General features: G+C 37.5%; 1 protein-coding gene across 3 annotated transcripts; it reads right to left on the bottom strand.

Annotated features, from left to right (window-relative positions):
- Nucleotides 1-425: 425 nt before the first annotated feature.
- LOC141639405 (UDP-N-acetylglucosamine transporter ROCK1) lies at nt 426-8468 on the bottom strand. 3 transcript variants are annotated; one of them, XR_012542514.1, is made up of 7 exons: nt 7257-8352; nt 6889-6964; nt 6557-6783; nt 3373-3571; nt 1844-3282; nt 1380-1505; nt 426-784 (listed from the first exon to the last, which is right to left on the bottom strand). XR_012542514.1 is itself a non-coding variant. In XM_074448539.1 (7 exons), exons 1-7 carry the CDS (start codon nt 8280-8282, stop codon nt 623-625), a joined length of 999 nt encoding a protein of 332 aa, XP_074304640.1. In that variant the 5' UTR covers nt 8283-8468; the 3' UTR covers nt 426-622. The 3 variants fall into 3 exon arrangements, 2 of the variants coding, with proteins under 2 accessions (XP_074304640.1, XP_074304641.1); XM_074448539.1 differs by having other exon boundaries at nt 1380-1454; nt 3139-3282; nt 6889-6937; nt 8140-8468; XM_074448540.1 differs by having other exon boundaries at nt 1380-1454; nt 3139-3282; nt 7257-8348.
- Nucleotides 8469-26074: the final 17606 nt, after the last annotated feature.

The raw sequence follows: 26074 nt of genomic DNA, 5'->3' as shown, positions 1-26074 counted from the left end.
CCATAGTAGAAAGGAAATTATAGACCGTGCCAAATTCCAGCACTCTCTAAATCAGTTAGGAAGCAACATAGATTAAGACCCATGTTATCGACGTCATTGACTCCACCACAAGATCAAATTATTTCTTAAAAAATGTTTAATTTGTTGCTTTCTATTCATCACTCTACTTGGCTATGAAGCTATGACCCAACCAAATTCATCACTCTACTTAGCTATGAAGCTATGACCCAACCAATTACAGTTTGACGGGAATCGTCTTTTCAAACTCCCAAGTGTGGTGGTGGGTTTGAAAAACTCAGTACAGCAACTAAATGCTGTATACTATGGGGCGCAGGTAGTCTCGTCGCCTTTGACCTTCACTGATTATTTAATGGTTACTAGAGAACTTATTTGACCAAGAGTCGGGCGTCAGGAGTAAACCAGCCTTGAAAAATACATTCTTATAAATTCAGTTAAAATAGAGGGCCGATTGGTACAATAGCGCTACTAGTAAATGAATTAAAAGAAGCACAAGATCTACACCTTTCCTTTACCCTTGTATGCTTCTCTTTGATTAGGTAAGCACATACAACCTGGATTTTAGACAACACAATCAGTTTCCCCAACATGTGGCAATCACAGTTTAAGCTTCCTTCTTTTTTACGCGGTAAGGGTACTTCTGGTATATTGAAATACTAGTAATGACAAGCGGAAGCGCCACCAGGCAGTATGGAGATGGTGGCTTTCCGTCAAAGATGAATTGCAGCATTGCTGTCACAAGAAGTGCTGAAACAATAACAAATCCCTGTACAAACGAAATGACAAGATCCTTCAGAGAGCAAAACCAGTAAATGCTTAGTTTCAGTAGAACTACACCACAGAATCACAGATTGCAAAAAGATATCACAGATAGGAACAGTTTTGTTCAGGTAAGGCTATACAAGGTCCAACTGGATACAAGATCAAATGGGTTTGGATACGGTTATTATCGAATCAGGTCATTCTTGTCACAGGTAGAGTTTGATTGGCGCCAGGTTCTTAGCAGTGATTTCATCGCATCTTTTCAAGCTTTAGCGATGATGTTTAGGCTATAATTAAATCAGTTCTTTTGTTTTTTTCCTTAATTTTACATGTTAAATGTAAAGTAGGTCATATTTGGATCATCAATCCTTCTCAAGTCGTTTTTATGCAAAAGTCATCTTTGGTCAATTCAGTTCAGGTTGTATCAGTTATCAGACTGGCCTCAAGTCGGATCTGGTTCACAATTTTCAGGTTCCATTGTGTCAGGTTTCAGGCGGTCTGAGTCTGCAAATCTTATGCCAACTCTAATTTAAGCCACTCGAGGGTAGGTAGGATATTTTAGCTGGATCCAAGAACCAAACAAAATTTCCTGAATTTACCTTCCTGACACCACCAGCGTAAGTTGTGACCAGGCCCACAAGAATTCCACCTAGAGCATTTGCTATTACAGGGACCTGAAATGAAAGACAGGCATTTCACATGCAGTGTTTACAATAATATACTCCCTCCCATCCATCCTTTTTTTCCCCTTTGAAGTGGGCACGGAGATTAAGGGTGAGAGTATAATATTGATAAATATTATGAGTGGGGTTTGGTAATTGGAGAGAGGTATGAATAATTATGATTAAATATTAATAAAGGAGATGGGTGGGGTTTGGTTATTGGAGAGAGGTAAGAATAATTAGAATTAAATATTAATAAAGTATATAGTGGGGTTTGATGAGTGGAAAGAGGTAAGAGTATAATATTAATAAAAAAAATTTCAAAAAGGAAAGGGGAAGAAAACCTGAATAATCCGTTTTAGGAAATAGGGAAAAAAAGAGTGGATAGGAGGGAGTATCACAAATGGCCTCATAGCTCATAATGCATCATATTCCAAAATTAACCACCGAAATACGAAACCTGCATGGTCTAGTGTGTCATATTGAATCAATGTGTGTCAGTGTGTGTTAGGAACCACTAGCTTCGTACTAATGATGTTGTAACAATAAGAGGCCATAGTCTAAGAACCTGCCCTGGCTTAATTCTAGGCTTGGCCAACAAAGGATGAAATCATAAATGTCAGGGCTATCCGCACAACCAATGGAACTTAAAAAGACAAAAAAAAAAAACAGAAACTACTACAAGGCCCTTTTAGCCTTAAGAAAGTTCTCACAAACCTTAAAGAACTTGACCATCAGCTGTACCTTCCAGTTTATGAAACCCATTACCATTTTATAACACTAAATGCATTTGACATGTTTTCTTAAAGATATTATAGCATTCAAAATCATAGAAAATTTATGTACAGAGGAACCTATATCTTACCATTTTACCAAATGCCATATAATGATACAGAAACATGCATTAGACCAGCCTAGTGAACAACATTTCTTAGGCCATTGCAGAAATAAGGAGATTTTATATGATTAAAGAAAGAACAAAGGTAATCTTATTTCTTTATCTTTGTAGCACTGATTAGAGTCTTCAGTGTCTGGTGCATATTAATACGTGAAACTTACCTTCCCCTTTGTTTCCTCCAAACTTAACCTTTCTGAGTGATTGCGAAAGTAAGTTACTTTAACCTTTGTGAGTGATTCCAAGTTTGTGATTTGTGAAATTAACATTTTAAAGTCTCACATTTCCAAAGCTTAACCTTTGTGAGTGATTAGTGAAATTAACTTATTTCCTAATTTTGTGATTTGTGAAAGTAATGCTTCTCCCAAGTTAACTGCCTCAAATGTGTATTGTTTCAAAACATAATCCTACATAACCTTTTACTCTCCTCAGTCTGCTGCCTTTAAAATAGGAATTCCTAAAACCAATTCATCTAGGCCAAAGAATGAGGAATCAGTCAGTTTCACCGCGGTTTCCAGTTTCCAGCCCCAATTACTAACTCGAAGCTAGGATAATTTACGCCATACATAATCTCTCTCGACAAAGAAAGAAGGGAGCAAGACTAAAATAACTCAAATAAAATTAAAAAGAAGGGAGCCAGACTTAAATAACTCAAGCAAGTAGTTAGCTGCCATTTCACTATTTCATCAGTGACTGGCATATAAACTTCGGAGTAAAATTGAGAAAGCATTGAAGCAACCTAACAGCCAGTATTCCAACTAAAAAATACGGAGTACAAGTTAAAAGCATGAAAATATTTACCCAAGTCAAGAAATTCCATCCATGAAAGAACCCATGACTTCTCATAGCATTTCCATCAGGGGACTTAGACAAACTAGCCAACAGGCACACGCTTCCAAAAAATGACATTTCCATAGTCATCAGGTATGAAGAATGCTTCTTGACCTAAAATGTTACAATAACTAGAACTAATAGCAACTCTGAGAAATATGGATTGAGCATTAGTGAAGAAGAAGAAGAAGAAGTTCAAGATACCTGTGAAGCCCATTGGCACAAAGCAGAAGCTAAACCTGAAAGCACAGAGGCAACCAACACTGGAACAATGCCGTAGAAAAGCACTTCTTCAGGATTTTTTCTCTTAGAACCTTTGCTTGTGCCTTCACCAATACTCAGAAGTACAGCAGCAATTATCAATAGGAAAAGAGCTCCAATTTGTTGGATTGATTGTTTCTGCCTGCAAATGATCAACCAGTAGTGACTCTTATTTGTTAAATCAATGCTAGTACAGCTTCAAGAATTTGATTATTCCCTAAGAACTATTATTCTGGAAACTTAGAAGTTCAAACTACTAGGTAAGGTTGCACACATCATGGAGAAATCAAGACTTGCTTAATAATTAGCAAGTATGAAAATGTATAATGCCCAGTTCAATCAACTACAGAACTACCCAAGTGCTCAAAGGCTCCCACCAGGCCGCCAATCGCCGGGGGGCCCAGGTATGCAATTTTACACTTGTGTTGTATCAAGGAATGGTGGTTGACTGATAAATCTGACTCAATAAATGCACTGCTACATATTTAGGGATGCTTCATCAGTTCATCGAAGAAAATTTCCGAGTTACTAACTCTGTCTTCAGTTTTATTGTCGCAATTTGACTATGTTGGGCGATCAATGTAAAATTTGACAGTTACACAACGAAAATTTTGGCATGTTAGATTCATCAAAACAACCATTTGATATTATCATCGTTGAAAAGTCGTGCCTATTGTATATCGTGCGAGGATATCGGTCAAAGATGATATTGTTTGACCACTGAAGTCAGATGAGGACCATGATGGAGCAAGTTTTTAGTGATATTATATATGACAATGCCAAGCCAAACTCACATCAATCAATCAATCAATACTATATATTAATTCCAGAAACCAAGGGACTTCAATGTAATCAATACTATATATTAAATCCAGAAACCAAGGGACTTCAATGTAATTAAAGAAAGTTATACAAATTAATTATACTATATAGTTTTAAATCACTAGCACCATGTGATGGACCCGATTAAGGGATCTCAATGCAAATATTATATAGTTTGGGTTAAAATTAAATTAGATAGAAGCTTGGTAACTTTCCTAAACATTTGTAAGAGACTAAAACATGGTCAATTTCCTTAAAATAAAAAAATTAATTAAGATAGTCAATTTCCTTAAAATAAAATAATTAATTAAGATGGTCAATTTCAAGGAGACTAAAAGAAAGAAGATGCTTGGTAATTTTCCTAAATATTTATAGAAGACTAGAAGATGGTCAAGTTCCTTAAAATAAAATAATTAATTAGTATAAACATGTACACTTATGGTATTAATTATTATCATCATAAAATTATATATTAAATTTAAAATCTATGCAATTTTATTAAACTTTATAGTTTATTGGATGTATAGAGATGTTAATTTTTTAACATACAAAAATATAATATAAGTAGGTTATAAATAATTCAAGTTAGATTCCATAATATATAATATTGCACAATTCTTTCGATTTGATTTAACGCATATATGTAATATATTTATATAAATATATAATCCTCTTAAAATTGCAATAATCCTCTTAAAATTGCATGCCTAAGTAGTAAAAGTAATTTCGCCAGAAAAGAATTGTAGTAACATTGGATATAGGTATATGATAGTAATCACTCATTTGAATAGTAAAAGTAACAATATTATCAGCGAGATTAGTGAAAGTGGTAGAAACAACGGAAGTAGTGAAATAATCAATATTAATACGGCAATAGTGAAAGTAACAATAATTACGGCGGGAGTAGTGAAATTATCAATATTAATGCGGCGAGTGGTGGAGTGACAAGAATAATAATTACGGCGGGAGTAGTGAAAGTAACAATGATTACGGGAAAGTAGTGAAATGTTATTACTATTGTTTCATTAATAAGAGTAAAATATTAATAGCGGGAGTAGTGGATTTATCTCAAAATTTATTTCATCGTAATTTTAGGATATGTCATTGAAAAATGTATTATTGATAAATTTATGGGTTATGCAACTTTAAGTAATTTTATTTAATGAAAAAAAAAATTAATGGTAAGTAGAGGTAGCCCGGGCGAAGCCGGGCGGCAATACTAGTTAAAGAAATCTATACAAATTAATTATACTCTATAGTTTTAAATCGATAGCACCGTGTGATGGACCTGATAAAGGGACCTCAATGTAAATATTATATAGTTTTGATTAAAAGTATAATATAAAGATGCCTTGATGAAGATTATTTATGAAAATTACATTAAATTAAGGTAATTAAATTTAGAAAACACAAGAATATAGTGATTTTCCTTAAAATTAACATGCCCCACTTATGGAATTAATTAGTATCATCATAGAATTATACATTAAATTAAATGTAGTAAAAGTAATAGTACCAGCAACGAGATTAATAAAATTAACGGTATTAATGTGGGAGTAGTGACAGTTATAATAATGATAGTGGTAGTAGTGAAAGTAACTACGAATGTAGTGAAAGTAACAGTGGTAACAATGAGAAAAAGTATGAACAATTAAATAACCAATCGACTCAAGGAAATATTTTATTTATTTAAATATAGGCCGGATAAAATTAACGGGAATAATGAATTTAACAGAAAAAAAAACGAGGAATTAGTAAAAGAAACAATAGTAACCACGGGAGTAGTGAACGTAATGATATTAAGAAAGAATGTCGTGAAAGTAATAATATTAATAGCGGGGTAGTGAACGTGTCTCATAATTTGAAAATAAATTTTACATTTCATCATAATTACAAGATATGCCGTAGAAAAATATATTACAAATAGTAAAGGTGTGAGTTAGACAACTCCAACATAGTTTATTTCATTGAAAATAAAATTTAACGGTAAATAGAGGTAGCCTGAGCGAAGTTGGGCACCAAACCTAGTAGCAATAAAATCACGATGACAAGACAAGCATTGCACAAACATGTGAAGTAAAAACACGAACGCATTTGCTCTAGCTCACAAGCTTAAACAAGATTCTTAAAAAGTGCAGTATAAACAACATCCCATAGATACTCATGTGAGGAATAAAGAGGCAACAAAAAGATGTTAGGTTGAGATAGGACAGTAAGTAGACTGAACAAACACTCAATTGATTGCAAACAAAAAAAGATTATCCTAAGGGACAACTGGCTTCGATAGTACTGACTAAATACATACCTCAATATTATGAACCCGAAAAAAGCCGTGAAAAAAAGCTTAGTCTGATTCAACATTGAAAATGTAAGAGAGTCGAGATTTTTGTAAGAGATCTGCAGCAAACTATTTTGGAGAGCATATATTGCAGCTGGAAGTCCCGAAAAGGCCAATGCACTGACAAATGACCAGTTGTTGAATACTTTTGCCAAACTACCATTGATTATGAGAACAATGAAAGCACATACAACCTGTGGAGCAAAACTGCGAAAGTGAGTCATGTGCAAACACGTACACCATATCATGTTGGAAATCAACCAACAAGAACAACTAGACGTACACAGTAAGAGGCTTACCTTTGCCACTTCACATGCCAAAACTGAAGACGTCACAATTACCTCTCGCCTACAGGGGAAAAATAACAGAATTATACTACTTAGGGGCCGTTTGGTTCAAAAGATTGGAATGGATTGGAATGGAATGAGATACCATGAGGGGATGGATTCAGAACCCCATACCCATTATTTATTGTTTGGTTCACTCTAAAATTGTATGGAGGGGGAATGGAGTTAGAAACCTGAGTGGGAAGGTGGGTATGGGATTCCAAGGGGTTGGGGTGGAATTAGAATCCATCAGGATTCTAACTCCATTCCAAAATGCTCCAACCAAACACTAGAATCACTCAAATCCATTCCATTCCATTCCAACACCCCCAACCAAACACCCCCTTAATAAGATGAGTAGAGAGTATAACCCACTCAACATAGTTACATAGTTATACAAATACATTTTCAGCAGAAGTTACAGTTGGTTCCTCCTAAGAAAATGGTGCTTCTATCCAAGGCTGCTTATTGAAAAAATATTTCGCAAATGTGAGACAAGGAATAAATGAAAATTTGGTCCGGTCCCATATGTGAGTCGACGTCCCATACAAGACTCACCATATTTATGTACGAAGAAGTCTTGCTAGCTTGTTGCTTATGATACTATTACTACTTTGATCAAAGTATTTGAGGGCTATACTATGGACAATGTGGAACCACTAATCTCCGGTTTGAGGTAATAACTCTACAATTCTACATGAAGAGCAGTATTTAACTCCTGATTTGATCAAGAAGTCTAGACTAGTCCTAAGAATCGGCAACAACAGCCAAATTAGAGTTATAAACCTACATACTCACTCCCGTTGATCGACTTCTTCCACATTTCCTTTTTTCGACTATTTCTTTGATTCCTTCCAGTTTCTCTTTTTTAGTCTTTCACCTTCCTCTCTTGCAGGTGGTCCACCTACTTCTTCACTTCACCACTACTCCATCATAACTACTCCGTGTTATCTACTCATTATTTTTCGACTAATTGAGGAGTCTACACACATACCGACATGGCGACGTAGCAGTCTACAGAAAATGATAATCATTCACGTATACTAAAAAGTAGTACAAAACCTAAGAGATCAACATTCTGATAAACAACAATTATCCGCCAAATTGCGAATAAATTATTTACAAAAGCAAAAGCAATGATGAAACCTCATCTGCGGAAAATGGTTGGAATTGAGAGTAGGAAATTAAAAAGAGAGAGAAATGAAAGTAAGAAAGAAGAGAAACCCGGTGAAACGCTTGGAGATCAGAGGTTGAGCACCGTATTGAAAGGTGAGAAGACCCGAAAATATCCATACTTTTTTGCTGGTAGCTTCTTCTTTATCACTAGACGTCGCCGTTTTGGGCGCCTTCTGCTTGGCGGACGCCATTCAAGGGAAACCTTGGGATGTCTGCTAAACAAATTGGCCCCCCCTACCCGACGGAATTCGACCAATGTTCAATAAACTCACAAGTCACAACTGCCTTAAACGGTTCACCCCTAATTGATTTTGCCTATGACCGTCTTAATTCTAACACCCTCACAAGTCACAACCCGTCTCCTTTTATTTTCACCCCGATTTTAATCGGACTAAGGTTAAGACGAACTTAAATAAGGAATGACGATTCAACCCATACTTGGTAGTATATTATGTCTCCTCTAAAACGGTTTTACGGTAACATTGTAACCATAAAACAAAGACTTTAATGCTCTTGTGGGAAAGTGGTGGTTATTTAGGTAAAACATCTCTTGGTTGTACAATAAAACTTCTGTAAAACGGTTCTATATAAGAATTATCGTAAAAGTTTGAACAACAGGTATATAAATAGTGTACATTTAAATTTATATCGTATAATCAGAGAAATTATTTAATACATTAGTCAATTTAGAGATTTTAACATTGACAGCACAAAATTAATTGTTTGATTATATAATAGCATAAATTAATTATGTATACCATTAAAAATAATTGCAGTCGTTTATAATATATCGTCGTCCGCTTAAAATTGTGAAAATTAAATCGTTTAAAATTGCAAAAATTAAATCGTTTCAAGACAAAATTTGAATCATTGATACGTCTCCTGAAAGACACTCTCATAATAAATTTAGGGTGGTGCTTATTCATGGACACGATTTACTCAATCATGTACACAATTGACCTTTTTGCCCTTACCATTTCTACATTAAACTTTTTAGTTTTAATCTCATCTCAATTAATCTCTTTAATTTACTCCCTCCGACTATCAATCACCAACCAACCACCACCACCCCTGCACCACCGCCCCCTCCTCTTTACCGTTTCCTCCTCCCTGAACCACCGCCACTTGCCCTGCGTTCTGCCGAAAAGCCCGACATACGGTGACCATCTCCCATACCACCCCCCCTACTCAATCGCGCACCAACCAAACACTCCCCTCCCGCGCCACCACCCTTGCTTCCCTGTACGCCACCCTCTCTCGCCTCTCTGTCCTGAGCGACCGCCGTCCGCTCCATCCCTCTCTACCTCTACCACAACCATAACTCAACCACCACAAGCTCCCCTTATTGTAGCCCTTGTTTTGAGAAACCCAGATGTTACCAACTATAATTAAAATACATATATTATATTAAAACAAAAAATTGAAACGTACTTGATGAAATTTGGGACAATCAGTTTTGTTTAATGAAATGAATGAAACTAGAACAATCAGTGGTGCAATCTGAGAATTACAATTCGTAATTGATTAATTCGATGAAGTTTTGATTATTTTTGAAAAGGAGAGAAAAAGAGAGATTTTGTTCTTTAGAGGGTAAGGTATGGAAAAATAATGACAAAAAGTCCATGAATAAGTAATTCTTGTACTTGAAAGAGCAACTACGTAAATTTATTTTGTGAACATTTTACAATTTTGGTCAAAGATAGTACCGCGAGTATTAAAATATGTACAAATCAAATACACTTATTATGAAAATAGGTACGAATAATAGAGAGAAATTTATGCTACGATCAATAATAAAAGGATCATAAAAAACAAAAACAAAAAAAAATATTGAAGATGACCTCTCAATAATTTGGTGACATTTCGTCTTTCTCAAGTTTGTCTGTTAAAAGAAAGAGAGGGAGAGGAGATACGAAAATAATCAATTGGCCAATATGGTGTTAACTGTTAACACATATGGTCATAGCATATTTTTACTAATTCCTTTTTCTTTTCGAATTAAATTGTCTGAACTAAATTGAATTAATTTGAACTTAACTTAATTTAACTTAACTTAATCATAGGAAATGAAAAACTTAGCTTTGATATTGCTAGGTGATAGGATTGTCGCAACCTAATCAAAGATAAATACCCTAGACACAAATGAATGTAGTAATAAGGGTCGAACACAAGGAGACGGGAGTTGTTAATTAGTTGTTATGGGGTGAATTCTATCAAGGTCGGTTATCGTATGATTGCTTGGTTTGGTTGGTAAACTTGTGATAAAACAATAATAAAGGAATAGTAGTCTAGGGAGGTCCGGTCACACATGCAAATTATGTAAATTCTCAAGTTAACATAGGAGTTGATAAAATTGTTGATTGTTTAGGCTTAAAGACAACCACCTCTCGGCCTTATTGTCAACCATAGGCCGGGTTCTAGAGAACTCTCGTTATGACTAGGTCGTCCTACTAACACATGTTTAGTCTAATTCAATTTCGTGCCTCTCGATTTATAAAAGTGAATTAACAAATTTAATCTAAGATAGTGATCATTTATTGAAGATTAACGATACAATGCAAACATGTGAAAGAAACAATGAAACGATATTATAACATCCTAATTCAACAAGTGCAAGAACTACTTATGCATGACTTCCCTTATTCCCTAGACAAAGTAAACTACTCTTGCATAACGTAAACTAAACTAATGATGAATGATAAAGTAAACAGGATAATTAATTGATAATGGAAATGACTGTGGACAAGGGCCGCCCGCGCCGCGCGTTGGTCTCGAGGCGGCGACACTTATCCCACGGAACCTTGGTTTGCCAAAGCACGTCATGGGCCGTTACCAATTGGTGAGGCATTGAAACCGGTGAAATGTTGAATAAGCCTACATTTGTGGAGCCGCCACCAATTTTTATGGAAAATTGGAACCGTTCGAATACCTCGTGCCATGTCAAGACACAAAGTAGTGACATGAACACTAAGAACTCGTTACCCTTAGCATTCTATGTCTAGAATGACTCTCGAAGATGCCAATGGACACGGATGTCCAGAGATAATTGGAGTAAGGGGTGAGGGTACGTATTAGGAATCTCTTTAATCGAACACCTAATCCCGCCCGCCTCGATAGCGGTCTCTACTAATGATTAGGGAAATCGTTCATATTTGATATGTTGTCGATGTAATGCATGCAATGCAACAAACATAGATTAATCCTAGCATGTGGAATTAGACTATGTCGGTGAACACGTAATTTAGCAAACAAATTGGTCGAAGTAGATGTTAGATTAATTACATGTGAATGCCAAGTGAATAAGCCATACATAATAATAATTACGACAAATGAATTTGATAACTCATTATTATATCTATATTTTATATAGTTAATCCCCCTAAATTATATATAATTCCTGCATTTTTAGTATGTTTTACATTATATTTGTCTCCTTTGCGGTTTACTACGAGTTTGTGTAATTATTTGCAGAAAGATCGTTTTTGGACCAAAAGTTTCCGACTAGCAAACAAGATGGGCCGAGACATTCAACAAAGGCGTTGGGTTAGCTAATAAAATCTTAATCTCAGAATAGGCGGATATGTATGCTTGAATAAAGAAATCATGGGCCTTATGACATGGACTTCAATTAGGAAATAAGATGGTGATTAGCATAAGTGGGATACATTTTGTACTCCGTATTTGATTTTAAAAGCCCATTACTTGATTATCACGTGGGAAGATTACTTTTTTGTTAAGTTACGTACGTAGACAATTACTTATTTATATCTACGAGCTTTAGGTTGGAAAGGAGGACCTCTCGTTGTTTTTGGTACGTTTTGACGTGAGATTAGTCAATCTCCGTCTCGGATATCCTGTTCTTCTAATTTTATTTCAAGACTAAGTTTTTATTCCCTTCTCTTTACTTTAATTATGCATTTAATTATTATTTGTACTTGCTTATTTCAATTTATGAGTAGCTAAGCCTTTAATCTAGGGAGAAAAGGGATCTAGGTTCTTAGAAAAGGGGCTATTATGAATTGATTGTTAAATTGCTTTTAATTGTTGTTTAATTATCGTCTTACCTCTAATTAGTTAATTACTGATTAGAGTCTTGCATAAACTAGGATTTTCACCGACCGGGTTAAGACTAGTATAAGGCCACGATAATTGAATTAGACCAACTTAATGATAGCGATTGCATGTTAAGTTAGATCTAAAAAGACATATTAGAATCGAGCGATCATATGACTTTCAACAATATAAATTGCTCAAACAATTAATTAAATCTCACCCTTGGATGACTACCTAGTGAACCCGATCCCTAGACCTTTTAATATTATTGTTATTCATCTCTTATTTACTTTTATTGCAATTAGCTGTTAGAAATCAAATCAAACAAACCCCAAAAACTGGTTACCTTAAGACACTCTAAATATCGACAAACTAGATAATCACCGCCTCCCTGTGGATTCGACCCTGACTTACCGTTAGCTATTTTTGTTAGTAGTAGTATAGGATTTATTTTGACTAAGGCAAACGACTGAAAATAACCTTATCAAATTTGGCGCCGTTGCCGGGGAGGCAACAATTTTTCTGTTTGTATTTGTTTAGTTTGTCTTTTGTCTCAGGGAACATCAGTTCCTTGAGACCGTTCTAATGTTTTCCATCGAGTTTCTACAGGGTGAAGATGAAAACTTCCATGATTACATGCATAGATGAAATGATTGGATTCGTTCTCATAATTATGAGGCCAAAATTCCACGGCTTACTATGTGCCTTACCATCATAAAAGGTATGAACATACAAACCCAAGCCTACATTGACTCCATAGGTATGGGAGATTTTGGTGGTAAGAATATTGAAGTTGTCCTTTGTTTCTTTAAATGGCTTGCTATTGAATGCATTAAACCCACCTTTTCATTTCAGCCATACATGGATGAGGGTGTGGGTGAGACCATAGAAACCGTTTTAAAGAATGAAAAGGATATTGAGGAAAACATAGAAGATGAGACCATATGCTCAGTTGATAACCCCTTCTTTGATGACCATCTAGAACCCCTCTATGACGATTTTACAGACACTGAGTCACATGAGGAAGACTTGACAGACCCCTTAGATTACCCCTTTTGTGATGAGTCTTGGGATCAGGAGAGTGAGGATGCACGATTTGAAGATCTTGAGGTTAAATGGGACTCATGTGACGATTTGCTGACTCTTTCTTTTGATACTCCCCCTTCAGTTGTTGAATTTGATTCTAATTTTGAGTCTAGTGAGGTTCATTTTATTACACACAAGTGCGAATGCATATTTTGATGTTTCTGATGTTGAAGATGATATTGATGAATACTCTGCACAAGGGCCCCCTACTAAGGACCCTTCAGATGCTTTGATATCTTTTGAGACATGTGCGGGTGAATCTCCCATTTGGAAAGCCGAAATTTGGATGCTTTAGAGGCTGAAATATATGGGATAGAGCCTATAAACAAAGGGAACGCGAAGGTATATGAGTCAATGAATACTCCTAGCCCGGTAGAGGTAATATATTCTTTTGCCACCGATTCTGTCATTAGGAGTGGTAGACCTCCTGAGCAAGAGGTAATTGTTGACAATAACTTCATAAGGATTACTGGTGTGGTGAGTGATAAACTATCTCGTATGACTTCTACTTTGTGCTTTGATACTCCATGTTCTCTTGGTTGGACTAACAATTTGATGCGGTTTTGCTATAATTGTCATCAAAAATTTGATATGCTGAGACGGTCTTTAACATTGATTTTATATGCTCCTGTTATATCTTGGTGCTATTTAAGCTTTTCTGAGTTTCATGGCAGAATTTTTGATCGACTTTTAAGAGCGTTGTCGGCTTCCGCTCTTAATTAATCAATGGCAAGCTCAAGACGATAAACAAGCGCTTCCAACCCGTAATTCATTCTCCTCATTAATATAATAATTATTGTTATTTCTTTAGTGCTTGTTTGTTCTTGTTTGTAGGAATAATACGAGTGAAAGAGAAAGGCAGAGGTGTTAATTATTGAAGTTCCTAAATCTATGCCAGGGGTTTTATTTTCCCACAAAAATTATTCACCCATTTACTCAGTTTATTCACTCATCCCTCGCCAAACCTTACGTCACCACCAAATTCCGTACTGTCACCCTCATCATGGTCGGCGCCATCCACTCCGTCTCACCAGTGACTTATTCCCGCCGTCGGTCACTGATGCGACGACCACCAGCTCGCTGTCTGATGTGTCCCTTGCTGATATCACCCTCGCTGCACGTTGCCTTCTGCTCCGACCACCGCGTCCTCTGTTGTGACGCGCAACAACTGCTGCTTTCATCACTGGAATGCCGCCCTATACTCCATCATTCATCACCGTTGTCGCGAAGCGACTACCCTCCCTCAACCCCCATCAAATCCCCAATTCTGAAAACCCTAACCCTCAAATTATTCACATAAACCCCAGCTCTTGTCCCACAACAATTTCGTCTTGCTTATTCATCAAAAATCAATCGGTCCAAGGCTGATTTTTGAACTGGGCTTCTGTTCTTTTCGAGCAATGCAGGAGGAATTTTGTGGGTAATTTGTGGCTAAATTCGAAATTCCTGGGTTCGAATTAGGTCGAGGAGTGCGAATTCTGTGCTTTCTTGCCGCTAACAGCTACTTTCAGGTGCGTATTTACTTGATGAATATACTTCTGCGAGTTTGTGGGCTTGATTTTTGTCACAGTGAAGAGATGCTTTACTGAGAATTGAGCTTGTTTTGTTCGAATCCCGGGTTTGTTAGACTCGATTCCTGCTATATCGAGTCCGTATATAAGATAAGCCACTACTTGTACGATTTGTCTTATAATGGTGTAATTTGATGGGTTTACTATGGGTCAACGGCTAATTTATGGAGCGAATTTTCTGCTAAATTACTATGCAAATTGAGACTCGAGATGGGATACGTATGGTGCTGAGTCTGGTTTCGAGCACCAGCTGATTTCCTGCGAATAGAAATTTGATTTATGCGAATTTTGGGTTCGTTTGGCTCGACTCCTGCTATGTCGAGTTCCTGTGGTCTGAATTTTTGCTGCGCCAGAATGCTGATTGCTGGCAAATGTGGGATGGATTTGCTACTTCTGGGGTTTGTTCAGCTCGACTCTTCCTATGTCGAGCCCCTGTGTGGTCACTTGTTCAACTCGATGTCTGCTTTCCGAGCTATTTGTGGAGGCGCTGACATATTGTTGTTGCTACTGGCTTTGTTGGACTCACAATTGAATTTTTGTTGTTGCTCCGGGGCAACCATTTGATCACATACCTGCTGAAATCATGAGCTACTGTGAGGGCTCTGTCAACTCTATCTCGAATATTGCTTTGGTGAGCTCGTTTCCTTCCTCCATTACATTTTGTGTCCTCTGATTTTATAGTTATTTTTCACATACATTGAGGGCAATGCATGGTTCAAGCATGGGGGAGGGATAAAATTTTTGTGACTGGTTTGATGATCACTTATATGGTGAATATGCTGAAAAATTTAAAATTCTGATGTCACCATTATATGATTTTAGTGGCGAATACTTTTCGGATAATGAGCATAATTTGATCGAGTTAATATTATTTTGAAAATGAATTGTTTTCTATTTTGATCATATGCGGCTTGTGAGACGTTTTTACCCTTGATAGTCCAACGGAATAATTGTTTGTGCTTTATCTTGTGACATTGTTTGTGGTAAGACGGTATGACTAGACTTGTGACTATATAACCGTGTGACCAAAAAGCTGTGAGATCACATGAGCCAAATAAGATTGGGACATCCATGCCAATCTAATTCTTTCATGTGTCATAGGATTAGTACTTGCTATTAGGATTACATGAGTGATAGAGGCATTCGTTTGTTTATGAGCTACATTAGCCAAATAGCCGTCCCAAATTTAATATTTCCTATTTGAAACCCCTTTGAGCCTTAGCCTTGTTTCTTTGTTACCCGATATTTTAACCCGTTTTCCCACATTATCCTACCCAAGTAAGGGCTAGTGAAGTGTTTGTTTTTCTTGGTTTAAATAGAGGTATCAGACAAGCGAAGCATGGGGGAGTAATTGATGGTGATTTAGTGAATACTTGTTATACGAGAAGGGTGGTTGTTTTTGAAAAAGAAAAAAATGAAAAAATTGAAGAAAAATCCCCCCCCCCCCCCCCGCCCCCCAAAAAAAAGACAGAAAACAAAGAAAGAAAAAAAAAACAAAAAGAAAAAAAGAAAAAAAAGTCATATATGGGGTTTGAGTTTCATTTCAGATGGAGGTGTATGTCCTAACGATGGAGATTTTGTTAATAAAATGGTGTTTGTGCTATATTTCATACGAGGAGTATTTGTTTGGAGGTTTTTGCGTTCATTTCTTAGGCCGAGATTTGACATGTTCTTTTCTAGCTCTTACTCTTTAACACCACATTCCCAAAAAAATTATCCACCTTCTTCCCTTTAACCCCTAGCCCCGTTACAACCCTTAAAAGTCCTCTTGACATGTAGTAGTCGGCAAGTTTAGGTTTAGTTTATATGTGTGACCCGTGTCCTCATCACTTGGACACATGAGAGTGAGTGATTTTTCCGCGTTTACATTCTCGAAAGTGAGGGTCACCGGTTTGTCACTTGTCTAGGCGGTTGGTGGTAAGAATGAATGGTCACTTGTGCACATTACATGATATTTTGACGGATTTGTTAGGGTGATTGTTCTAACTTGCTAAATTGTGATCTAAACTATATTTCGAAATTAAAATGATTTTGAACTTATGTTTAATATCCTTTCGAAAACCTTGGTTAAATTATCGCTCGGTTCCCTTGTATTTTGTCACTAGTTAGACCTTTGTTGTGTATTGTCATTTTGCCTCTTGAGTTTACTCGAGGACGAGTAAAGGTCTAGCATGGGGGAGTTTGATAACTCATTATTATATCTATATTTTATATAGTTAATCCTCCTAAATTATATATAATTCCTGCATTTTTAATATGTTTTACATTATATTTGTCTCCTTTGCGGTTTACTACGAGCTTGTGTAATTATTTGCAGAAAGATCGTTTTTGGACCAAAAGTTTCCGACTAGCAAACAAGATGGGCCGAGACATTCAACCAAGGCGTTGGGTTACCTAATAAAATCTTAATCTCAGAATAGGCGGATATGTATGCTTGAATAAAGAAATCATGGGCCTTATGACATGGACTTCAATTAGGAAATAAGATGGTGATTAGCATAAGTGGGATACATTTTGTACTCCGTATTTGATTTTAAAAGCCCATTACTTGATTATCACGTGGGAAGATTACTTTTTTGTTAAGTTACGTACGTAGACAATTACTTATTTATATCTACGAGCTTTAGGTTGTAAAGGAGGACCTCTCGTTGTTTTTGGTACGTTTTGACGTGAGATTAGTCAATCTCCGTCTCGGATATTCTGTTCTTCTAATTTTATTTCAAGACTAAGTTTTTATTCCCTTCTCTTTACTTTAATTATGCATTTAATTATTATTTGTACTTGCTTATTTCAATTTATGAGTAGCTAAGCCTTTAATCTAGGGAGAAAAGGGATCTAGGTTCTTAGAAAAGGGGCTATTATGAATTGATTGTTAAATTGCTTTTAATTGTTGTTTAATTATCGTCTTACCTCTAATTAGTTAATTACTGATTAGAATTGATTAATTAGTCTCGCATAAACTAGGATTTTCACCGAACGGGTTAAGACTAGTATAGGGCCACGATAATTGAATTAGACCAACTTAATGATAGCTGTGGACAACGCCCGCGGGATCTGCGTCCGCGGGATCCACAAGGGCACAATCGACTCGAGGTTCTTTCGAATCGAATTAAGACAAATTAGAGTCGCCACCAAGTTTTATGGGAACTTGGAACCGTTCAAGTCAACTTTACACCTTTCATCGAAAAGCATAAAGCCAATCGACTACGAGTGATTAAAGATAAAGTCTTGTACCCTATATCACTCGATTTGAATGAATCTCGTAATCCAATGGTATTTAGACGGATCCACAAACCATAGATCTTGAGTAAGGGGTGCGGGTACGTGTTAGGAAGCCCATAAGGACACCTAACCCCGCCCGTCGATAACGGCCTCTACTAAGTCAAGTATCGGATTTCAAACAAGGTCGTAGCTACTGCGATATATGATATGCAAACATCGTTTTAAAACCCTAACATGTGACAACAATTTCTATGTCGATTTAGATGCAACTAAACTAACTTTGTCAAAGTTGTAATTTAGCATGTGGGTTGATTGATCTAACAACACATAAACGAAACAAACAAGGCTTGATGGGAATGGGGGAGCAGTTGGGATCTACCCTATTACAACCCAGGCATTTCATGCCGACACAACAAGAAATTGAAGATACAACTCGATCTAAATACAATTGCTATATACGACACCATACACGACACATGGCCATTTCGGCCTAGGAAAACGTGCACAAGGGGTGGCCCACGGTTTACATAACTCACGGCCTTGGGTCACTCCTCGTAATGCGTGCTTTCGCTTAATCTTATCGAATTAGACATTGGGTCACGCACCAAAGCTTGCATTAGCATAAATCGGGCCATGTCGCTTTAAACAACATGCGATTTACTACGCTCTTACATGAATTGGAGCACAACCATCTAACCAAATGAGACTAAGGTTTTTATAAATCATTTGACTCGACCAAATAGAAAACTAATTACAAACAAATTACAAAACACAACTCGATAAACAAAAGTAATTACAAGATACGAAATAACGAGGTAAAGATAAAAAGAGCGAGAAAAGGACTACAAAATACACGGCCAAACACGACCTACATATCCTAGCCTACCCTAATCCTTGGGTTAGATTCATTAGGTTAGATAGATTTGCAAAGCGATACGGGATATACATTAGAAATCGACGATAAAAGAGGTCAGAAGGCTTCGCCTAAACCGAGTGCTCTACACGGCCTAAAGGGTCGAATTAGGTCAAGTTCGCTAGTTAAATTAACTCGTCGAGTGTTAATAAGAAGGTGCTAATCACGCACTCTTATACTAGCGAGAAATTATGTGAAAAGAGAGATGTATTCAATTAGGTTACAGAATTGTTAACCGATTTTAATGCTTGTGTCGAAGCACCCTAACATGTCTAATTAGGTTATTAAATCGATCTAATATCGTCTAAATGAGTCATATGTTAACAATCAGAGGTCGAATTAACATGCAACGGGTCCTAGGGCAGGCCGAATTGAGCGAGACAAGCGAGGGGTCAAAAGCGAGGAACAAAGTTAGAATTCGTTTTATTAATGCCCTACCTTGAACACGAGGATATGTAAATGAGAAGGGGATACGACCGACCGATCTGGCGGATTTCTTTCCCAACTCAAGTCAACGCGGGTGTTCATGGTGGTACTTTAACTCATACTCAGACTAAACTAGTTTCATAGTTAACGATATCAAACGATGCAAAACGATAAACAATGTAAAAACGAACAATAAAAAACAAACATAAAAAGAACAAAATAAAAAGGAGAATAGGAGGATTTAATGCACCCTCAACCTACATGTATCGTTGACACCGTCTTAGGTCGTAATCGATCGTAGATTTTATCTCGAGAGGCCGTCGTCGACGAAGGAACAAAGCAACAACACGTTTTTTGTAAATCTGGACAACAACTTTCAAACTGCAATTTCTCACTCGTTTCACGGTGAAAATTAGATTTAAAAGATGTTTTGAAAACTATAAAGAGAGTAGAACAAAGATCTTAAAACAAACCACGCTCGTTCTGAGTTATTGGGCACGAAAAACGAGCACAAACAGAACTGGACAGACAGGAAAAGCCGCGAAAACAGAGTATATGACACTCTGTTTTTCGAGGGGATTCGTGTACTCTCAAGGTCAATTTGGCTCGTGAATCTTTGTTTAAGATGTAGATGGATGTTATATGGGTAATTAGGAACAATAAACTCGAATTTTAATGGAGATTTGAAGGGGGGAACGAATGGTATTTCGAGAGAGACACAAACTGTTTCTCAGTTTGGATGTCTCGGTTTTGTCGAGGGTTTTGAGAGGCAACTAGGGTTTGTTTGTGGAGATGAATGCTGGTGAGTGACGGTAGTATGTATGGAGAACTTAGAGGAATGAAAGTATGGCAGAGGGGAGGTATTTATAGAGGGTTAAAGTAGGGTAAAAGAGAACAACAAGCGGTGGGCTTTGCTTTGTTTATTTTCTTTGTCAGCAGTGACTTTAGTGAGTGGTGTAGGGTTTAGGAGGGGTGTTTCTTGGTGGTTAAGCTAAGGTAATATTGAAGGAAATGTAGATCTATATACATACTAACATACTCATATATGTTATAAATTAATTTGTCATAAAATTAAAGGTGGAACTTATGCATGCAAACTAATTAAAGAAATGAGAAAGAAACATTATTCTTACAATGGGTATTTCGGTTTTATGGGCACAAAAGAAATCTCCTTTTCTTTTGTTCTTGAGCTTTCCTTTAATGGAAGAAATAAGATCCAAGTGTAGGATCTCTCCTTAGGAATTATACCCAAAGCTAACTCTTAATAAAATTAATATTATATGAACTAGTACAATATTAATTTTGAAGAAAAATTGAACCAAAAATGTTTGGTTTTTGGCTCCTAAAACCGGGTAGGAGAAGAGGAGAGGAAGAGAATTATTTTTGTCTCACTAAAAATAATTTTTATGAAGTGAATGAATAATAATTATCACACACCTATTCATATGGTGAATGATAATAAAATAAGCAAAAGAACCCTTGTTCTTTTCAAGGGAAAACCGGGTAGGGTGGAGGATAAAAGGCCAATGCATGCACAATTTGTTCTTTACAAGAATGTGTAGGGTGCATGGCTAGTATTAGGTTAATCATCATTATGCTTTCCATTAACTTTAACCAACATATTATATATGTTAATTCTACCCAATATTTCGGCCCAAATGGATGACATGAAATCCATTTTATTTTTGTCAAATGTAAATATGTCACATGTCATATGTAACATAAATTTGTTATGTATTTTTAACATATTAAAAATCAACGTATTATATAAAAATACGTCATATACAAAAATCGACTTAGTAATTCATAATTACTTGTGCCAAAATATTTTACCAATTTATAAATCATATTTATAATAATTCATTCAAATTCAATTGTTTCTTTAAACAATAATTTCATCCGAGTAATGATACAATTCGATTACTCAGACCGTATCACATTTCAATTTGATACGTAAATTTTACTTCAAAAATCGTCAAAATCAATTTTTCAAGTAATTTAATTAACTCGTAACATTATACGATTAATTAAATGATCAATTAAGAGTGTTGCCCTATAGGTATGACCTAGGGGGTCAACTGATCACCACCGTCACACGACAGTAATGTCAAACTCTAGTCAGCCAATCATTACCGATATATGTTGACCAGTTGACAGTATAAATACTTCCCAATTGTATTCTTTAAAATGAGATTTAATAATGATATTTAAATCATATGATCGCACTATTGTTGAGGACACATTTCCCAACAAATATGGGTAGGATACTAGGGTATGGATTAGGGTTAATGGGCACGGGTTTAAGTGGTATTTGGAGCGGGTTTGGGGCTTGGTAATGCTGAACACGGGTAAGGGGTATGGACTGGTTGTGTGGGCTGTTTGGGGAGTGTTTAGGACGGGTTTGTGGAAGGGTTTAGGGCCTGGTTATGAGGGTGAGTGATGGGTTGGGTTATGGGTCAAGAGTTGGCTTGAGTTTGCTTCGAAAATCGTGCTCAAATCGAGTTGAAAACGAGCTCAAAATCGCGTATAAAACCGTTGTAAAAATCGAGTTCTTCAAATACGGTTTACAAAACGATTTAAATTGATTTTTCAAATCAATTAACTTAAGAAAGGTTTTTCAAATCAAATATCCATTTTATTTTCAATAAAATAAACTTAAGAAAATAAATTCAAATTAAAACAATAAAATGAATTCACTTTAAAAAACATTAATTGAAATATCATTTAAATTGATAAAATATTTCATCGACGACGCCCCATTCTACATCGTAAAACGATTTCCAGATAATGACAATGACAACTAATGAATACATGTGTCCTATCATCATCGGGTATTTGTCGGGTTCTCTATAAATTCCAATATCGACGGTTACGGGTATCTACAATAGCGATTGCATGTTAAGTTAGATCTAAAAAGACATATTAGAATCGAGCAATTATATGGATTTTAACAATATAAATTGCTCAATCAATTAATTAAATCTCACCCTTGGATGACTACCTAGTGAACCCGATCCCTAGACCTTTTAATATTATTGTTATTCATCTCTTATTTACTTTTATTGCAATTAGCTGTTAGAAATCAAATCAAACAAACCCCAAAAACTGGTTACCCTTAAGACACTTTAAACATCGACAAACTAGATAATCACCGCCTCCCTGTGGATTCAACCCTGACTTACCGCTAGCTATTTTTGTTAGTAGTAGTATAAGATTTATTTTGACTAAGGCAAACGACTGAAAATAACCTTATCAATAGCGTAGTCTAGAATGCAAATAGAGAGAGAGAGAGAGAGAGAGAGAGAGAGAGAGAGAGAGAGAGAGAGAGAGAGAGAGAGAGAGAGAGAGAGAGAGAGGGCGGAACACTCGCGTGCCAAATATGGAGACCGAAGGTCTCTATTTATACTAAACCTATGGAGGAGTTTAGGAATGACACGGATATGGAAACAAATCACGGAAATATTCTGGAAAGCATGGAAAGAGGGATGGGGAAGAGGCGCAGCACCTGCTGCGTCATTTCCCCAGAGGTTTCCTCCTCAGCAAGAAAGATTTCCGCATTTTTTATGGAATTTCGGTAGATATACACTTCCTTATTCTATGAAACATAATATGCGGAAGATATTTCCTTCAAAAAAATATTAAATTTAATTAGGAATAAATATCCAGAGAATTCTAGAACATTCCAACTCGGCATTTAAACGGTTTTTAGAAAATGAAGCGGTTTTTGACCCGGATTCCAAATAAACTCTAATTACTGTCAAAACGACCGTATCGACGCGTAGATGACGACCATGCGGTTGAATCGAGTGTTTGAGCTATCACTTGTCGATGAACTTACGAACTGTCATAAAATCGTTCCGCGTATCAAACATGCGGCCCAATCATCACTGGGTGGTTAGCGGGAGGTGCAGAAATGAGGTATCTATAGAGCCCCCACTTTGACTGAGGCTTGGACAAGGCGAAAGTCAAAGTATTGCCATCAGGTCAATCGAAGATTACAACCTGACGACTATGGCGACGCGAGGCGGCTCAAGGGGTCTGAACCAAGGACCTGTCGTTGGGAACATTTTAGAGCATGTCGACTATCGGAGAGGGTCATTTAAAGTCCATTAGACTACGTAAGGAAGCTCGCCAGGCATAAGAAGAAACCATACCTGAGACGTCAACGACGCGCTCTTGGTACCGTAGGGAAGAATTATAAAGGTCGACAACGATGTGTCCTTAGCATCGCTGAGGAAAAGAAGATAAAGGTTCGACACGCCCTGGGCATTGCTGAGGATAAAATAAAGGTTCGACACGCCCTTTGACTTTCTGAGGATAAAATAAAAGGTTCGACACACCCTTTGCCTTGCAGAGGAGAAAATAAAGGTTCGACACGCCCTTTGCCTTGTTGAGGAGAAAATAAAGGTTCGGCACGCCCTTGGCACCACTGAGAAGAAAAGGTATCCGATCGACAACGGCGTGCCCTTGGCACCGCTGAGGAGAAAATGTAGGTGGTTAATCAACAACGCCGCGTCCTTAGCACCGTTGAGGTCAAAATCCGCTCGGGTCGTCACAAACGAAATTCCGATAAAGAAGACAAACTCATGAACTGTATTTGGAAATCATGAACTCTCGCTGGGAAATAAAATGTTGTGGTTTTTTGTAGTCCGTTGAGGAGAAAATACTGATTCGGACGAAAAGAACACCAAAAAAGAAGCCATATGTTGGGGAAGAGGCGCCTGAAGCCTGGGCCCACAAATAACGAACTTATAACTAATTTCAACGAATTTTGAGGAAGCTTGTTGAGGAAAAGGCGTGGCAAAAGTTGTGACCTTTGGAAGAGGCGCAACAAGTGCTGCGTCCTTTCCCGAGCTCGTCCCTGTCTGGGTAAAAACCCGACTTAAGTCGTGTTTTGTTTTCATTTCAAAACACAAACATTTCATTTCTTCATCAAAACCCAACCAAATTCCGTCAAAAACTTGATTAAATCCCGCCATAAACCATAACTAATCAAGGTATGTGTCTTGTACTTGCTTTAATTTGCATTTGAGCTTGATCTTTGGGTCGAAAATTAGGGTTTATACACCCATTTATATCGAAAATTTGGGACTTTCGTCCCAAATGAATTTGCCTCATGAAATTGACTTTAGAAATGAGTAATTGTCCATGTTAGGAACACAACCATATATCCCTTTGAAATTTTCGTCAAGTATTAAGGATTTGAGGGCGAAATGTGACGGTCTCTCTGCTAAATCGTAAAACCCTTCGAAAATGGCCATATACTAGCCCATTTTTGATGAAACTTGGTGTTCTAGAACCCTTGAGTAGTGGGTAAACTTGCTATCATGCCGGATTTTTGATTTGTGGCAGCTCCTCCGGGACTCTTATATGACATAATTGATATTGTAGCGAAATGCTGCTGAATTTTCCCCTCAAACCCGCGACTAGGTTTGAACTTAGACTCATCTTGACTTATACTACCACATGTGTGGTTGGACTTTGGAAAGCGTGGCCAAAGATGGTCAGAAACGCCGCCTTTAAACGTTTGAAACATTTGAAAATGCTTGAAAACACGCTTAGCATCGCTTTGTTTAATTTGATTTGTAGAGGATATTCCTTCTACATCGAGGAGAGACTTCATGGAGACCGACGTTGAGCCTTATACCATTTAGGAGATGGAGGAGGATATGGAGGGGGAGGCCCACGGAGGGCCAATGTGGGATGAGGCGGCCATCAGCTCGCAGGAGTGCCTGAGTGGGCCGAGAAATGGGATGGTAGACATCTCATTTGGGCAGCGGAGAGCCACTTGTCGTACAGGACGACGAGGAGTATGGTAAGCCTTCACCTTGTCATTTCTTAATTCATTTATTTATTTCTTAAATATTTCCTTGTTTGTTTATTTGCGCTTTTCTATGTTTAAGAATGCTTTGTTTTGAATCAGCGCAGGAGGCTGGGAACATGAGGTGTTTTTATGATTACACGACGATGATGGATGCCTTTGGGAAGCTGTCGGAGGAGGAGAAGGCTATCATCGAGCATGGAGCTTTCGGTGCCTTGGTGCGAGGCTGGAGGGAGATCAAGGAATGGAAGATTTGGGCTAACCTTTGCCTGATTTGAGCCTTTCTTGATCGGTTCTGGGACACGACCTCGACTTTTCATATGCCTTTTGGAGAGATCGGGGTCACCCTGGAGGTCTACGACATGATCTCGGGTCTGCCGTGTGGAGAGGAGCCGGTGGTGTGGCCGTCGACGGCCATGAGAGTAGACTCGGCCGAGGCGAGGAGTTCGATCGGGCCGGAACCCGTCGCGAACGCGGCCTAGGTTCCCCGGTTTAGTGCCTAGTACCTACGTGCGGGACTACTTCGGCGCGGGGTTAGCGAGGGTGAGGATGGATGGACGCATGGTGCCTCCACCACCTTGTACTGCTGAGCAACGGGCTCGCTCGTGGTTGTGGTTGTTCTTGTCTTCACTTTACCTCGGAGACAAGGGTGAGAGGCTGTCGACGAAGCTTCTTTCGTTTCTTGCTGACTTGAGTAGCCTAGGTCATTGGGACTGGGTTACTCCTAACTTTGCGATCCTCACGCATTACATGAGGGCCATGGTGCGTCCGGAGTTGATGGAGAAGGGGACTTCTTCTGCCACTGTCGGTCCTGGACTTCTCTTGGAGGTATGAACCTTTCTTGAAATATGAAAGATCATTTTTTAAGAGAATGAATTATAATTACTATTA

The sequence above is a fragment of the Silene latifolia genome, unplaced genomic scaffold (genome assembly GCF_048544455.1).
Source record: "Silene latifolia isolate original U9 population unplaced genomic scaffold, ASM4854445v1 scaffold_377, whole genome shotgun sequence".
Classification (NCBI taxonomy): Eukaryota; Viridiplantae; Streptophyta; class Magnoliopsida; order Caryophyllales; family Caryophyllaceae; genus Silene; species Silene latifolia.
The sequence above is the reverse complement of the archived record's forward strand: the minus strand, read 5'-3'. Positions and strand labels throughout refer to the sequence as shown.

What these genes read in the sequence shown, in the direction of transcription:
- LOC141639405 (XM_074448539.1), bottom strand. Translation starts at nt 8,282, where the DNA reads ATGGCGTCCGCCAAGCAGAAGGCGCCCAAAACGGCGACGTCTAGTGAT. An exon ending in ATCTCCAAGCGTTTCACCGG is followed by an intron (nt 6,938 to 8,139) that starts GTTTCTCTTCTT and finishes TTTCCCCTGTAG; the next exon opens with GCGAGAGGTAATTGTGACGT. An exon ending in TGGCATGTGAAGTGGCAAAG is followed by an intron (nt 6,784 to 6,888) that starts GTAAGCCTCTTA and finishes TTTGCTCCACAG; the next exon opens with GTTGTATGTGCTTTCATTGT.